Source organism: Lissotriton helveticus, chromosome 3_1 (genome assembly GCF_964261635.1).
Source record: "Lissotriton helveticus chromosome 3_1, aLisHel1.1, whole genome shotgun sequence".
Taxonomy (NCBI): Eukaryota; Metazoa; Chordata; class Amphibia; order Caudata; family Salamandridae; genus Lissotriton; species Lissotriton helveticus.
In genome coordinates this window covers 654,041,597-654,059,658 of record NC_136061.1, presented here as the reverse complement: position 1 = coordinate 654,059,658, position 18,062 = coordinate 654,041,597, and the positions used below count along the sequence as shown (strand labels likewise).

General features: G+C 45.8%; 1 protein-coding gene across 6 annotated transcripts in view; it reads right to left on the bottom strand.

The window, feature by feature from the left end:
* Window positions 1-18,062, bottom strand: part of TMEM39B (transmembrane protein 39B) — a 319,579-nt gene that overhangs the window by 110,770 nt on the left and 190,747 nt on the right. For all 6 annotated transcript variants that reach the window (XM_078680673.1, XM_078680678.1, XM_078680674.1 and 3 more), the window contains 2 exons: window positions 5,653-5,992; window positions 5,206-5,393 (listed from right to left, as the gene is read on the bottom strand). In XM_078680673.1, the coding sequence (XP_078536799.1) occupies window positions 5,206-5,393; window positions 5,653-5,992 (528 nt within the window). The remainder of the gene's footprint in view (window positions 1-5,205; window positions 5,394-5,652; window positions 5,993-18,062) is intronic.

Genomic DNA, 18,062 nt, shown 5'->3' with positions numbered 1-18,062 from the left:
CTTCCTGAAGGGCATACAGGCACTATACGATAATCCCACTGCTTGCATTAGCTACGGGGGTTTGACCTCTTCAGAATTTCCAATTATGCGTGGTACCAGTCAGGGCTGTCCCCTCTCACCTCTTTTATTTGCCCTTTCGTTAGAACCTTTTTTGCTTGCCCTTCACTCCCAAACTTTGATTGTACCTTTCAGCTCCGGTTCACAGGAGCTGAAAATGACAGCTTATGCGGACGACATTGCCATTTATACTTCTGACATTGTCGAAGCATTGAAAGGGATCTCTACAGAGGCCTCGAAATTCGGGAAGGTGTCTGGCTATAAACTTAATCCACAGACGACACAAGTCATAGCCAACTACTCCCCTGCCGTGGCTGTCCCCGAGATCTGGAAAGACGCTACCTATTTAGGGGTTAAAATAACGGCCAAAATACAAGATATTAACAATATAAACTATAATGAACTGATCAAACGAACCGTTCTACTACTAAAAAAATGGAATAGATTGCCCCTGAATCTGATTGGAAGAATTAATCTCAAAGATGAAGGTACTGCCAAAGTTTGTCTATTTATTTCGATCCATCCCACTGACACTAAACAATCAGTTCTTTCAACATCTAGATGGAGTTCTGAGTAGCTTTATATGGGGCTATAAGAAGCCGAGAAGGCCATTAAAATTGCTAAAGAACAATACAAATATGGGAGGGCTCAACTTTCCAGATTTTAAATTATATTTCTGGTCAGCATTTTTTACACGTTTGCGTTCTTTACTTCATGGAGAAAGCGCTTTATTTTTTCATTTTTTATGTTGAAACAAGACTCACTTTTGTTTTTGTCAGAGTTAATGACCCGAATTATTACAAGAGGGTGAGATTCAAGACTGCTAGAGACATTGTTAGGATCTGGGGCAATGTATTAACATATTGCAAAACATCTTTCTTTCATCCAAAGCTTCCGTTATGGGGTAACCCAGGTCTCCCGGCTATCTTTACGGATATCACTCACAATTGGGCGGCACTTGGGATCAGGGTTTTGGCGGATTTGTATGGCACGCAAGGGTTCTTGGAATTTAATACGCTCAAACGAATATATGACTTACCGGAAGCCACAAGATACAAACATCTACAGATACATGATTACTTGATTAATAAAAAAAAGATTCAAAATGTTGCTGAATGCGATGTATGGACCTGCTTATACTCAAACAAGAACAAATCAGTCATAAGCGAGGCATACAAATCACTCAGTAACTTTAAAACGAATGATGGTGCTAAACTAGCCGTGAAGTGGGGCACTCAATTGGGTCTAAATATTACTCCGAAACAAATCGAGCACTCTCTGTCTAATATCAATAAACTTGTACGGTCATCCAGCCTTAGGCTTCAACAATTCAGAACAACCTGCATGCTCTATTATACCCCTGAAAGAATCTCTAGCTGGTCCCCTAATGCCGTTTATGGTCATCGCACCAAATGCCCTAAATGCTCAGCCGACGCAGCCAATTTAGTACACATGCTGTTCTCATGCCCCAAACTTAAGACCTTTTGGGGGGACATGCAGAATGTGTTGAGAATAAAGAATATTATGTTACCTACCTTTACGGCTGCTTCAGTCTTACTAGACTCTTATCCCTTGTCATCTCCACAATCTGCTCTAGCTACTATACTCATGTCTTGTGCTAAATTAACCTTGGCTAGAGCCTGGATCTATACGGAACCACCGACGGTTTGGGACTGGTGGGCACTAGCAACAGAGATACATGCCATGGAGCTAGCCCTAGCAAATCTTAGGGGAATGCGCTCACTGATTAAATTTAATAGAAACTGGGGAACCTTCCTAGAGTAAAAATTACTCAATGCTTTTTTTTTTTTTTTTTACGAATATGCAAAGAAATCTACTTATATTGACTGATTATGAATATGGAATTTCCACTTTGTCCTTATATATTAATTCATTTGTTATATAATATATCTACTCTGATGTTCTTTAATACATGTATGAATTTATTTAGGGTTTTTTTCTGTCAGCTTGCTAAACAATAAAAAAAGGATTTAAAAAAAAAAAAAAGAATGAATATTGGCAAGTAAGGGAGATTCAGCATATGATAGAGAAAGATGGGCTTTCGGGACAGCATATTGTATCTTCTACATGGAGCAGAACGCAAGACAGTTATGGGGAGAATATGACATCATGCTGTGATTGCTGGGAAGGGAGAAACGTATTGCACTACAGATGCCTCTGTGGGTTGACCAGGTTACCCGAATGGGTGACCTAAAGGGTTTTAAACTTTAGGACATTCTTGACCTCAACAATCTGGGATATGTGGCAACCATAACAGAAATTAAATCAATTATAACATTGAAGGAAGAATTCAGGTGACTCGGAACTCAGGTTTTATTTCTACCTACAGTTGCAACAGCCTACCTCCAAACAAATCCTCTATCAAGGGTATCCCTGAATATAGATCATGGGCAAAGTCACCATCAAGTCACTTCTGGATAAAAAGATATGCACAATATTATAAATCATTACTAATCCATAACCCGGACACGCTCCCAAAACGTATAAGTGGCTCGGGGGAAGATGTGGGGCAGATGGATGATATCAAAGGGCTAACTGCACCTAGATTGACTGCCAAGACTGCTCGTTATAGACATTAACGGCTCCATTATAACCGGAGTCATAATGGATTGCCTCAAAGTCGGCCAAGTCACGCCATTACTGAAATAACTGGGCTTAGACACTAATGATCAGAATAACTTCAGACCCGTCTCCAATCTCCATCTCCTAGCTAAAATCCTGGAAAGGTGTGTTCTCCTCCAACTGACTTAACACAAAGACAGCACCAACCTCTTAGACACCCACCAATCAGGTTTCTGAAAAGGCTGCAGCACAGAGACAAAGATCCTCAATGTCATCGGCGATTTACACATCACTCGATGCAGGCCAATGCTCCCTACTTTATACTCCTGAATTTTTCGGCTGCCTCGACACGGTGGACCACAACCTACTCATCAAGGTACTTCAAGAAAGGGTAGGGGCAGAAGAGGTGGTCTTAAAGTGATTCTCCTCCTTTCTCCAAAACCGCACCCAAAGAATAAAGATTAGAAACTTCTCATCAGACCTACACCCCGTCAGCAGGGGCGTCCCCCAATGATCAGTTCTATCACTTCAACTGTTCAATATCTACATGAACCCTCTCATCACCTTACTCAAAAAGACTAACATCCCCTTCCACCTCTATGCTGACGACTCCCAGATCTACCTTGAAACCTCCTCCGTTGATGACATTCATAGACTCAACGACACTCTAAGAGAAGTCTAACACTGGCTATCACTAAACAACCTGAAACTCAACAAAAACAGAAATTCTCCTCATCTCCAACAAAGAGAACCCCCAAATCGTAGAAAGGCTAAAAGCAATTGACGCTCTAAACGGCAAACTGACCCTGGCGGATTCCGCAAAATCGCTCAGAATCACCCTTGACCCTAAACTGGACATGACCAAACACATCAAGAACACCGCTAAGAACGCCTTCCTTAACCTGAAGCTACTCAACAAAATAAAACCCTTCATCCTGCCTAACGACCTTAAACAAGCTATTCAATTCCTGGTGTTGTCCAGTCTAGACTACGAGAATGATTTCCTCACAGGTACAGCAAAATCCCACTTAGCCCACCTCAGATCAACTCTCAATGCAGCTGCCAAAATGGTCACCGGAGTAAAGAAGTATGAACACATCTCGCCAGCACTCAGAGAGCTAAAATGGCTCCCAATTGAAATGCGTGCCAATTTCAGAACCGCTTGCCTCACGCACAAAGCCCTGCACACAGGGAAACCTGCCTACATGCCAAACTAAAGAAGGTTGGTCAGACAAGAAGTCTCATAAGCTCCAACACTCTACTCCTCATCCAGCCGAAAATCTGCAAACAAAAAACAGCTTCTCGATCCTTCTCTGGAAATGCCCCAAAATCTGGAACTCCATCTCAGTCCATATCAGGACTAACCCCTCCTTTATACAATTCAAAAGTCAACTCACAAGACCTCTTCCTCAACCGTACTCTCCTGAATGGATAGCCTCTGCCGAAATGCTTAAGCTTGCACATTGCAGGACAAACACTTGGTCACCTCCCTAACCCCTTCTTCTCCCCCCCTCCCTAAAGGAGGCTCGGCTCAATGTGCTCAATATTGTGATTCTCCATGTCCTCCTTTCCTGCAATGCTGTTCAGTGCGCCAAAACTTTCAATTGCGCCATGAATCAATTTGTGAACGACTGCCAGACTGTGTGTTTTTACCCATGCTGTGAAGCGCTGTGATACCATCAGGTCTGGCTAGCGCTATATCAAACTCTTCAATAGATAAATAAATACTTATTCAGTTTAAGAAGCTACACAGGATTTATTACACTAACTCGGGAACAATCAATCCCCTAAATGTCTAATATTGCTAGAAAAAATAGCATCGTTTTTACATTCAACTTGGCAATACCAGAACCTTCAAAGGTTCTGGTGTGTAGGGGAAGAAACCTTATCAGGGGTTGAGCATCATACTAATACCCTAACCCCAAAAATAGCACTATTGAGCATTCTAGAGGAGATGGCTATCAAAAGATTTCGAAAAGTTTGAATGTATCTAGGGTTGGTTATTGTTACGGATATTGCGCAGACCTGAATGGTTGCTGGGGCCCCAGAGATTGATAAATGGCAAGCTGGTATGAACTGCTGTAAGATTTTGGTAAAATAAGTTTACGCACTCAGGGGTTGTCTTAAAAAACACCATCAAAGACAGAGGAAGTGGGTGGAAATATTAGAGATTGTAATTAATGAAGACCATACCAATTGAACATCAATGTGACACAGTTCGTCTCTGTTCAACGTAACCGGTGTTGGTCTGGCACTTTGCTATGGATGTAAGACTGTATCCATATCGTTTTAGTTTGCGTTAATATTTTAAAATGTTAATAAAAGAATGGTGCATTAAAAAAGATAACACACACACTAAGCAAACACTGTTTTGGCACTGACACTACGCAAAAAGCTATGTGTACTTCCATTGTGAACACCACCTTGCATACAAGACAAAAGCACCGAGCTATGTGCATGAGAGGAGCTTAAATGCTAGGCTTCTAGTATGTGGGCACAGCTATGGTGCTACTTGTTGGATAGAGCATATAGATACTGAGCACGTTGGTCAAAGAGGATGCTTACGAGTGTTGAAGAACGTTGGAACAGAGGGACGGGTCCACCTTCTGCCAGCAGCCCAGGTGAGCAGCAGCTTTGTGCAGTAAGTCACAGTAGCGGGCAGGTAGTAGGTGCTGCATCAAGATCACTGAGGTGCTGATGGACACCAGGAGAAACAGTTCACATGACCATCTTTTGTCATAATACTGTGTGTTCTGTGGGCCAGAGAGAAAAACAAGTATTGGCGATCTATTCTCAGCCAGAATTTTGTTTCTAGTTGGGACTCTCTTCCTTACTATTCCCCGTCCTATCACCCTCTAATCCTCTTCACACCTCAGAGAAACAGCTTAAAATCTGGCAGCACAGGAAGGTAGATCATTTCACCTAAAACAAAGGCTTGCCCCATATCACAGCATCTTTGTTCAAGGCCAGGGAATAATGAAGCCAAATGAGTACTCTGAATAAACGTCCTACCTTCACAAACCAGATGGGCACAAAGGCCACATAGTAGGCACTGAGCATAGCGCTCAGGAGCACCTCCTTCATGCGCCAGTTGAAGTCCACCTTCAGGTACTCCACCTCGTTACGAATCAGATCAGGTGAGAGGCAACAAGCATGTGTTGGCATAGCCTCCACTCCATAGATCTGTCGTGTATGTTGCCGCCAGGTTTCCAGCAGCACTGTTAGATAGTCTTTGCCCCGGCCAGTGTTCACCTCTCCAGTGTCCCTGGGACCAATGGTGGAGACCTGGGTAAAAAATCCAGACTTCCGTAGGTCGCAGTTCAACTGCAGGAAAGGTATGTACATCCCAAAGCTGTAAAGAAGAAGTAGGATATGAAGACATAGCAGCGGGTTAATGTTTGCCTCAGTTCCATATTTCACAATAACTAATCTTTGTGCATCCCAAGCCTCTTATAATCACTCTCACTTCACCCCCAGTCCTGCAATAGCTACCAAATGATTATTCAAGTTAGTTCACATATCTTATTGTCACTTACAAATCCCCCCAACATCCAAAGATTGTTGCAAATCGGGCATGTGTGCCTGAAATGTGACTTCAACTTACACCTCTCCCCTTGACTCGCATCAATTGAGCACCGCAGATTGCGAACACAGGCCTGTTACTGCGACATGTACACAACCCACAACACAAATCAAGGGAACTCATCATATAATTCAAGAGTTTGTTATGTGCTCCCATAACCCACTTTGGCACCAACATGAATGGATCCCTACATCAGAAACTGGTGTCCGTTACTGTGTTCTCCATCATCCCTCGCACCCCCCACATACACAATTCTGGACTGTCACAAAGACTCTGTAGATGAGCAGTTCTAAACCAGGGATCATTGATGCCTACCTGGGGACAACACAACTGTTAAGAAAATTACATACAAGAGAATTAATAAAGTTTATATACATAAGAAAGCAATGCTGACAATGTAAAATGCACTGTGAATGTGACGGAATTTGAAACTGGAAAGTCAAGTATGGATAACTGGTGGCCTCAACTGAAGGACCCACTGAATGTGCTGACAAAACAGGGTAACCATTAGGAGCCAAAAAGACAAAATTGTATGCTAGACATTAGCTTATCACTTTTAGAAATAAAACTTTTTGATAGGGTCCAATTTTCCCATTCAAATTTCTATTTTTGCATTTACTTGTGAATTAAATTAAGTATTTCATCATTTATGTAAGTGTTTGATGTATGCTTGTTATTGTGTTTTTGTACATTACTTTGAAATATAAATCTTACAGATTGCCTTTGCGGGAGTTCCCAAGCTGCAGTAGCAATTCAGCTGAGGACCAGAGAAGTCTAAATGAGGACCAGAGAAGTCTAAATGTTAAGCTGCTGCTGTAGAACATGCACACAAGCCTGCTATGAAGAAGTCTTGCACCTTTAAGGTATTCTAGGTAAACATACTCAACATAATCCAACTATTTACTGATTAGGTTCTGACCAGCATCTAGTTTACTGCTACAAGCTCTTCCTGCACTCTAGACAGGAAGTCATGAAGTGGGAGAGGTGGAAACATCTAATGTGTGAGTAGCCCTTCCTGTGGCACAATGTATGTACTTTGAATAGATGAAAACAAATAGTTTGATTAAATCAGAACACCAACACCACTTTCAGAACAGACTTTAGGAGCAGTGTTCAATACTGCAAAATCTGCAAAAAAAAGGCTGTTCTACTCAATGGGCTTACATTTCAATCACTAAGCACAATTAAACATTTACTTACTCGCTGAAACAATTTTTCTGGTGGATGGTCTACTTGCAGAATTCCTCACCTGTAGAACATACAGACACCAGACTGGATCCAGAAAACTACAAAGCAAGGAGGTCGCTGGACTCAGTCGGCACCGGAAGTGACATTAGGGGATGCAACTGGGGCCACATACTGCCCACCTGGGTGCATCACCATCAGTTTCCCTCTTCAAGGCAAGAAGGCATATTGATGAATGATTGCAGTACCAGAATAATACCAGATGGGAATTTATTAACTTCCCCATAACACATTCATCAAATAGGGAGGCAGGCGCATCTGAGAGGAATGTGCAGGAAGAGGATCTACCAGAAAGATAGTTACCGCAGGTAAGTAACTTTTTTGTATTTCTATCTTTTACTTGCAGGTTCCTCACCTGTAGAACACATTTCACAGCAATACCTTGCCAATGAGGAGTTTGTTGGATGGTTAGACAAGGAAATCCTGCAAGACAGCCCTGGAATAAAAAAGTAGTATTTTGAAAAGATGTGCAAGGAAGCCCACGTTGCTGCCCTACAGATTTCTGTAACTGGGATTACACGAGTAAGTGTCAGAAGTGGTTAATTTAGAACAGGTGGAATGGGCTCTAATTTCTGCAGGAGGATCTATTTTGGCTAAGACGTAGCAAATCTTGATGTAGAGAATGATCCACTAAGAAAGTCCTCTTCCGTACCGACCATACATTTTTTGGCACCACGAAATGCTGGTAATCCGACTGGAATTTCTTGATATGGTTCCGGTAGTACTTAACTGTCCACCGAGGATCCAACTGATCGAACTGCTCCTCCTCTTTTGTAGAAAGAGATAGAGGGTCAGAAGAGTGATTAATTGTGCAAGATGGAAAGGAGTGATCTCCTTAGGGAGGAAAGCAGGGCTGGTACGCAACACCAAATTATCTGGAAAGAGGGTAGTGAATGCAAGGCAACAACTAAGGGCCTGTAACTCACTGACCCTTCAAGCAGCAGTGACGGCAACCAAAAACAGTTTTGAAGGTCAACATACGAAGGATACAACTGTGAAGGGGCTTAAATGGAGTCTCAGTCAAAAATGTTAGAACGAGATTTAAGTCCCACTGAGGAACCACAAAGGGAGTTGGTGTTAAAGGTTGGTCTGGCCCTTAACAAAATGCACGTAACAGGGGATTTAAACTGGGGTGGCTTATGTGGTAGACAGAGGAAAGCAACAAGGCAACTTAAAAACCCATCATTGTCCTAATGGCTCACCCCATTTGAGTAAGCAATAGCGTAAATTGCAGCTTTTAGGATAATATGGCTTGCAAGGGATCAACACCATTATCAAAATACCACATATCAAAGTTGCCCCATCTGCCGGAATAAGGAGTAGTTTCTTACCTGTAACTCCAGTTCTGTAGTAGGGGTATCTCTGTTATACTAATCAAAAAATGACCCAGTCCTCAAGGCAACATAGGAATAAATCAGGCTGTAAACAGTTCTAGATCGTCCAAAGAGCACTCTAAATATATCTCTATTCATAGAGATTATAACACTGTTTCAAGCTGTTGCCAACGTTAAAAAATGAGCCCATCTCTGATAAACAGAAAACCGTCCAACACAGTACAAACATTCACTAGAAGGACAACATTTAAGAAAAAGGTGTGAATAGCTAGATGACACCTCACGGGCGCACCACCAATGGGGCCCCTGGTTGGTACTCACCAGGTCGGCCCTGTTCTCATCATCGGTGTCAAATAGCTTAACGAAAACGTGTCCAAAACCCAAAGTAAGGAAAATAACAGTGAATGGTGCAGTGTACAAACAACATATATGTGACACAAACTAACAACGTTCAACATATAACACACACAAAACTGCGCAGCAAGATACTACTCGTACTTTATTTATATCTTCTTGTTGCATTGCAGTTTAACATGTAATAAAAAGGGTGAGATATGAATACTACCTATCGCCTCATACTCAACCCACAGCCGACATGTTTCATTGCCTTAGGTGTAATATCAGGCAATTTCTTCAGGGCCAACGTATATTTACGATGTCACTGCCAGCAGTACTGTGCTTTTATATGCTGGAAATCAAAAACATAAGACACACATATATATATATATGTGGGCATCTGCCTGTAGTAACACTGCATTTTTAAATATCCACATTGCACCCTGTTATGGATTACAAATGCTCTTACGTTACCGCTCTGGCTCTGTGCAAAAATCTCAGACCCCCTTCCGATCGGTAAGCAGGGTCCCGCCTCCCTTCTTTAGGTGCCTGGACGAGTAAGCAGACAAACGCGGAACCTGGTGACGAATAGACGGTGAGAGTAGGCACTCTGATGTTAATTCTCGCCCGTATGGCGTTTTTTCCCCCATGTCATTTGTCCAGGCACCTAAAGAAGGGAGGCGGGACCCTGCTTACCGATCGGAAGGGGGTCTGAGATTTTTGCACAGAGCCAGAGCGGTAACGGTATGAAAGTCAAGGACTTATCTAGGTAAAGAGCATTTGTAATCCATAACAGGGTGCAATGTGGATATTTAAAAATGCAGTGTTACTACAGGCAGATGCCCACATATATATATGTGTGTCTTATGTTTTTGATTTCCAGCATATAAAAGCACAGTACTGCTGGCAGTGACATCGTAAATATACGTTGGCCCTGAAGAAATTGCCTGATATTACACCTAAGGCAATGAAACATGTCGGCTGTGGGTTGAGTATGAGGCGATAGGTAGTATTCATATCTCACCCTTTTTATTACATGTTAAACTGCAATGCAACAAGAAGATATAAATAAAGTACGAGTAGTATCTTGCTGCGCAGTTTTGTGTGTGTTATATGTTGAACGTTGTTAGTTTGTGTCACATATATGTTGTTTGTACACTGCACCATTCACTGTTATTTTCCTTACTTTGGGTTTTGGACACATTTTCGTTAAGCTATTTGACACCGATGATGAGAACAGGGCCGACCTGGTGAGTACCAACCAGGGGCCCCATTGGTGGTGCGCCCGTGAGGTGTCATCTAGCTATTCACACCTTTTTCTTAAATGTTGTCCTTCTAGTGAATGTTTGTACTGTGTTGGACGGTTTTCTGTTTATCAGAGATGGGCTCATTTTTTAACGTTGGCAACAGCTTGAAACAGTGTTATAATCTCTATGAATAGAGATATATTTAGAGTGCTCTTTGGACGATCTAGAACTGTTTACAGCCTGATTTATTCCTATGTTGCCTTGAGGACTGGGTCATTTTTTGATTAGTGTTGGATTGAGTGGAGGGCGATCCAGTCCTTTCTGCCCCTCTTGACTCCTAGTAGTTGAATGTATCTCTGTTATAGTCATAATCTAGTGAATAGTCCCGCCGATGTGCGGGGACCCCGCAGCAATCAAAAATAATCTCTTAAGGAGGAGCCAAGATGGCGATCGAGATGGCTGCGTAACCGCTCGGCTCCGTGAGCCTCCTCACCCCGCACATACATCCTGGCACTTATCCTGAGCTGCAACGGCATCTACATGTAGGCGAAGGATCACTTTCACTTACCGCTTGCTCCTGAGGCTTCTGCTTGCTGCAGACCCGTTGGAGTGTCCCCGACTGTTTTGAGGCCTTCACGGAGCTGGGACCGGGGTCTCGAGTGCGGAGAGTGGCCGGCCGCGACTGCAACAACAGCGGCCTCTGGTGATGGTGAGGACTCGGCCGGAGGGAACTGAAGACCTGATTGCCGATGGCGACAGTGCCGACCCAGCCCAACTGGCGGAGAACCATGTGGGGAGTGTGATGCAGCTGGGTCGAGGGAGGTGCATGATTCTTAGCCCCCCATTCCGGTGTTGTATCCGGGCCCATTACTGACTTTGCCCGGAGTCAGCGTACGGCCCCCAGGGTGCGGCTGAGTTTTTAGCCTTTTGGTGACTCTCCGCTGAGAAACCTGCCTTGGCTTGTGAGATGCCCGTTGTGAATCCTGTTCCTCCCTGATGTGAGACCCGGTGCGGTGTAGAAGGACGAGGCTGGAACAGCTAAGATGGCGGAGAGCACCCTCGTACGCACACCTCACCCGGGCAGAGAAGCCGCTATGCGAGAGAGTCCTGGGGTCTGGCGACACGAGAGAGAGCCCACGTCCAGAGATGTTTTGGCTGCGTTAACAACTCTGCATAAGACCCTGATCCGGGACGCCCGGGATCTGGGAAGGAGGATGGCCGCCATTGTTGTCCCACCGCTCCACATGGGTAGGGATGAATCACAAGGAAGCGCCGATGTGCCCGCCTTTGCGTCAGTGATGAACGTTCCAGCTGCGCCTACGTTTGTGGAGACGCCGATAGACCCGGTCCGTGACACCGCTTTGGATTGCTCTGTTTATTTATTTATTTATTTATTGTGTTTGGGAGTGACTCGTCAGGGCCCTTATCTGTACGGCGGCGGAAGAAACAACATCGATCCATAGTTTGGGTTGCCCCGGCGGCGTTTCAACAATTGTCGGATTGTGTGTCCTTCTCCTCCTGGCTGGTGAGACTGTGTTCTGCCTGGGGGATGTTTCCGGTATCGGTACTGCCACAGACGGAGTTCCGCCATGCGTACTTGGCTGGGATTTGGGGGCTACAGTCCCATGGAGTATTGGCGCTTCCCGGACCGCCCGGTTCGGTTGGACCCACCACACTGTACTGTATGCCGATTGATGAATGTGAGTACTATTGATAGAGAAGGCCAGGGATGATATCGTTTAGGATATGATGGAACACATTGTTGGCCGACGGTGTTTTGGAGGGACACTCCACGGGGATGTTACCGATTGACTTTATGATTCTTGCTTACTGTGGCTATTCTGACTTTGCTTCTGATGTATATTGTGCGCGATAGGTGAGGGGGGGGGCCGGTTGGTCTGATCGATGGCCCTTCTTCATATTTTTTCCTTTCCTTTTTCTTCCTTTTTATTCTGTATTTCGGGTCTCTTCTTTAGGGCGATAGGCACGCTGCTGGGGGGGGGGTAGGCCGTAGCCTTCTGCAGGGGTGCAGGGTGAGGGGTAGGGGGAAGAGGGTTGTTTATTTGTCCTTCCTTTGTCTCTATGGCCCTTTGCTTTTTCTTTTTCTAGGTGTCGTCATCTTCATGTTTCCTACAATCTGTTTTGTTTTTAAGGGCTGGGGTGCTGATTCGACATGACGTGTATGTGTTGACTCGTATGCCTTGCCCCCGTGTCCTCCAGTGTATTCGCACTCATTGCGGATTTCTGTTTCATGTTGCTATTGTAGGATCATGTGTGACCGTCTGGCACTTCTTCTGATATTTTTTCTGTTTTATTTTTCTTCATTGTAAAATTAACCTTCTTCAATCCTGCTTATCACGCTGTACGCTTAAATACGAGTCGTATCCTGGATACTTACCTGACCCCGGCTTATGGACCGCTGTTTCTTTTTATATTGCTTTGCTTACCTTACGAATTGATTAGCGGCCGGCCGGGATGGTTTAAAAAAAAATAATCTCTTAAGCGGTCTTCTTTGCAGTCCTGCATAGACACTTAAGAGAGTATTAAAGAGGGATAATGCAGCCTATAATCACAAGGCTACACTGGCCAATACTTCACTTTAAAGTGAAAAGGATAGCCAAATAAAATTAAATTTTTACACATATTGCCAAGTTTCACCCATAGAGAAACTTCCCTTCACCAAAATCCTTGAAATCATAGAGAGGAAGGGTTGGACAGACAAGCCCCATAGGCTGCCATTATGTGTCTGGAAAAGGGATACCGTGCCTTTAAGGAACTCTCCAGAGACCCTCGGTATCCCAGGATAGACAGCCAAAGCCCTTTTACTTTCAGTTCTTTTTGAAGGTGTATAAAGCAAGGCCTGTAGCATACAGTACATCCTCATTTTGTCCACCGGGGAGGAGGGCGGGCACTTATGACTATAACAGAGATACCCCTACTACAAAACTGGAGTTACAAGAAAGAAACTACTCCTTCTGTAGTAGGGGATCGTTGTGTATAGTCATAATCTAGTGAATAGAATGGCAAGCCCATCCCAATCTACTGCATTGCCTCCATCGCTTTTCTTGTCTAATGCTATGTGAATGTCTGTCATGTGTTTTTTATGAATTATCATAATGCTGCTGTATAAATATTGGATCACATTTTGAACGCATAACAGTATGAAATATAAACAATATTTGCAAAATAAGCTCTTTTTGATTAATAAAAATTTAAGAATTTTTCTAGTACTTTGGTGATTAGTCATGTCCTTGTGTTTTTTTTTAAGTGTTTGCTCATTTAGTTCTGATCTTTATTCATATGCTTTAACTTGGCTATAGACCTTTTTTCAAATTCAAGCCCATCCCAACAACCAATCCGGCGGTGGAGGAAAAAGACAACACCACTACTGTGCAAACAGATTTCTCAACGAAGCCTGCCCAACCTGAGCATCTGCCCTGGCATCAGAGTCCAGACAGTAGTGCTTAGCAAAGGTATGGACCGACTTCCAAGTGGCAGCCCTGCAGATATCTGCAATGGGAACATTACTTAGCAAAGCCGTTGTCGCTGCTCTGCCCCTGGTAAAATGAGCCTTAGGTTTACCCCCTAAGGTCTGGTTAGCTTTCTGATAACATAACTGGATACAGGACACAATCCACCTCGAGATGGACTGTTTTGAGGTGGCAAGACAGTCCTGACCGACCCATAATTGACAAACAATTGGTCTGACCTACGAATGTCCCTGAACTTATCCAAGTAGAATTTAAACACCCTTCTGACATTCAGGGAATGCAGAGACCTTTCCGCAGGAGTGGAAGGATTCTGGAAAAACGTAGGTAAAGTTATAGTCTGATTGACATGGAAATCAGAAATCACCGTAGGAAGGAACTTAGGGTGAGTACGCATCACAACCTTAGCAGCATGAAATACAGTATAAGGTTCTTGGCAACACAATGCCTGAATCTCACTCACCCAGCGGGCCGATGACATGGCCACGAGGAAAGCCGCCTTCCACGATAAGTGCTGCAGTGAAGCCTTATGAATAGGTTTAAAAGGTTCCTTCATCAACCTGGACAGCACCACATTCAGCTCCCATGAAGGCGAAGGACGCCGAACAGGAGGAAACACTTTCTTCAATCCTTCCAAATCACAGGGATCTGGAAGAAGGATGTCTGTTAAGGGCATTTCCTAGACGCAGTTAATGCTGCGAGGTGAACCTTAATAGAATGAAAAGTAAGGCCAGACTGAGCCAAATGCAAAAGGTAAGGAAGAATGACATCTTCCTTGCAGGTCGTCGGATCATAGTTCTTGGAAGTGCACCAGATGCAGAACCTCTTCTACTTGTAGGCATATGCATAGGAAGTCCTAGTGGAAGGTCTCTTAGCCTCCTTGAGTATATTCATGCAATCGTCAGGGAGATTCAGGAGCCATGCCGCCAAACTCAACGATGAGAGGTTGGGGTGCACCATTTGCCCCCGAACTTCGTGAGAAGGTCCGGCCGACACGGCAGCCACAGGTGGGTTAGGAGAGACCGGTGAAGCAGGTCTGTGAACCACCACTGTCAGGGCCACTCCGGAGCAATGAGGATCATCCGTGCTCTGGACTGAGACAGCTTGATGAGTACCACCAGAATCAGGGGAATGGGTGGAAAAGCATACAGAAAGCTGTTCGACCAGCTGATCCATAGCGCCTTCCCCAGAGTCCCCGGTTGGTAATACCTGGAGGCGAAGTCTCAGCATTTTCTGTTTTCGGCTGTGGCGAACAGGTCTACGTCCGGAGTGCCCCACCTGTCGAAGATGTTTCCTAGCACTTTGTCGTTTAGAACCCACTTGTGGTTTTCTTGCACCAGCCTGCTGAGCGCGTCCGCCTGAGGATTCTGCACACCTGGCAGATGGGTAGCCGTTATCGTCAGTCCTCTGGCCAGCAGCAAGTGCCAGATCGCCTGCGCTTCTTGTGACAGTGTGCGCGATCTCGAGCCCCCCTGCTTGTTGAGGTAATACATTGTGGTCGTATTGTCCGTCGGTACAAGCAAGGAGTTGGTCTGGAAGGACGGATGAAAGGCCTTCAGTGAACAGCTCTGAGTTCCAGGAAATTTATGTGATACGTGGATTCCGCCGGGGACCACGTTCCCTGGATCTGTAGATGGTCTGAATGCGCTCCCCAGCCGTGGAGAGAAGCATCCGTGATGATAGTCTGAATGAGAATGTCCTTGTGGAATGGGACCCCTTTAAGGAGATTCTCTGCGGAGCACCACCATCTCAGGGACTGTTGAGCGTGAAGGGACAGCCGGATCCTGTCGTCCCAGCTCCCCCGCTTCTGGTCCCACAGATCTTCCAGACATTCCTGCAGCGACCTCATGTGGAGAAGTGCGTGTGGCATGAGGAAGATGCAAGAGGCCATCGACCCCAGTAGAGAAGACACCGTCCTCACTGTCGTAGATGGAACAGCTATGAGAGCCTGAGCCTTCCGAAGGATCGATAAGCGTCGCTCCTCCGAAGAAGACACGCTTGCTGAAAGAGTATCGATGGAGGCTCCCAAGTACTGCAGGCACTGGACAGGAGTCGGAACAGACTTGGACATGTTTATGTGCAACCCCAGTTGGTACAACAGAACGGCCATCCTGTTGAAATGCAATTGCGCTTCCTGGAAGGTGGAGGCTTTGATCAATCAATCGTCCAGGTACGGGTAGATAAACACCTTGTTCTTTCTCAGGTGCGCTGCCACCACTGCCATGCACTTTGAAAAAGTCCTGGGTGCAGACTTCAGTCCAAACGGTAGTACGGTGTACTGATAGTGATTGGTGCCGACTAGAAAGAGAAGGAACTTCCGGTGTTTCCGTGCAATGGGCACATGGAAGTACGCATCCTGTAGACCTATTGCACAAAGCCATTCTCCTCTTTGTAGCGGAGGATAAATCTGGTGCAAAGACAGCATGCAAAATTTCTCCCTGCGAATCCATTTGTTTGCTTGTCGCAAATCCAGAATGGGTTTGAACTCGTTCTTGTCCTTCTTGCGCACCAGGAAGAACCTTGAGTAAAGACCCTTTCCCCTTTGAGACAGAGGGACGTCTTCTATCGCCCTTTTTCTTAACAGGGTAACGGCCTCCGCTTGGAGCTCGCGCTGCTGGAACTGCGAGCGAACCAGTGGAATTACTGGAGGAGGGCTGACAAAACGAAGACTGTATCCATTGCAAACAATATTCAGCACCCACTTGTCCGGAGTAATTTTTCTCCACTCTGCCAGGTAATTTTGTATGCTTTCCCCCACCGGAGCGGGTAACGAATGAGGGGGAAGTAGCACCTCAGGGCTTAGACCCAGCCGGGCCCTTGTTCGCCGAGGAGGACTGCTGGCCACCTCTGCCCCTCTGACGCTTCTGGAAAGGCTGCCGTTGGTACTACTGCTGCTGTTGTTGCTGCTGGCCAGCCTGACGACCTTGTCCTCGTTTCTGAGACCTATAGCTCCTCTGGAACGGGCGGAAGGATTTCTGTTTTTCCTTTGGTTTCTCCAAACCAATGGCCTTCAATGTCTCCACTTCGCCTTCATGCGGGCCATCTCCTCATCTGCATGCGTCCCGAAGAGCGTCGATCCAGAGAACGGCAAATTTGCCACTCTATGTTGCGCCTCCGGTTTGAGAGAGGTAAGGCGCAACCAGGAATGGTGTCTTAAATTAATGCCATGGCAATAACCATGAGCTGCCAGGAGAGAGGCGTCCGCCGCAGAGCTGATGACTTGATTGGAGACCATCATGCCCTCGTTCAATATCTCCTGGAAGTCCTCCCTCCTATCCCTCGGGAGGAACTCAAGAAACTGTTGCAGAGACTCCCACAATGCGCAGTCATAGCGACCCAAGAGCGCCGAGGCACTCGCCGCTTTCATTGATGTGCCAGTCGTACCGCAAACCTTCCGTCCGGCTTAATCCATCTGACGGCTCTCCTTGTCCGGAGGCCCTGTAGAAGACGGGGCAGTAGCATGCTGCTTCTTAGCTGCTGTCACAATGACAGAATCCGGTACAGGATCTGACCTCAAGAACGCCGGATCAGAATCCGGGGGCCTTACTTCTTTTGCAGCCGAGATGGAGCCGACTTCACCGGAGCCAGGGTCAGAAACCGCTCCATGGCCGGTTCCTCTGGTCCTGGCACCAAGGGCAACAACGGGCGAGAGAGATGCCTTTTGTGCAAAGTCTCAAAGATCACAGAGGTAGAAGGTGTGGGTTCCATCAATGTGATCCCCAACTTCGCTACCCCCCTCAGCAGCACTTCCTGAAATGTCGCAATGTTGTCCACAGGTGACACTCTCGTCGGAGGGGAATCCGATAATGTTGGAGAATACCTCCGGTCACTCGATGAGCCCGTGTTACGGGACAGCGACTGGTCTCTCCGATGGCGGTGACGGGACCTTGTGGAGGAGCGGTGTCTACTGCGAGTGCGATCCCTTCCTCTAAACCTTGATCTAGATCTCCTGGGTCTCGCTGGAGCCGCCGGTCTTAGGGGAGGCGGAAGCGGAGGAATCGGAGCCGGAACCTCAGGCCGAAGTTGTGGAGGTCGGGGAGGAGGCGGAAGAGGAGGTAGGGGCGGTGTAGAAGGCGGTGGAAGCGGAGGAGGAATCGTTGCTGGAGGAGGAGGAAGCTGCGGAGGAGGCATCCTTGGAGGCAGCGGTGGAGGTGTAGGTGTCCTGGGCCTAGAAGATGAGTAGGTTCGT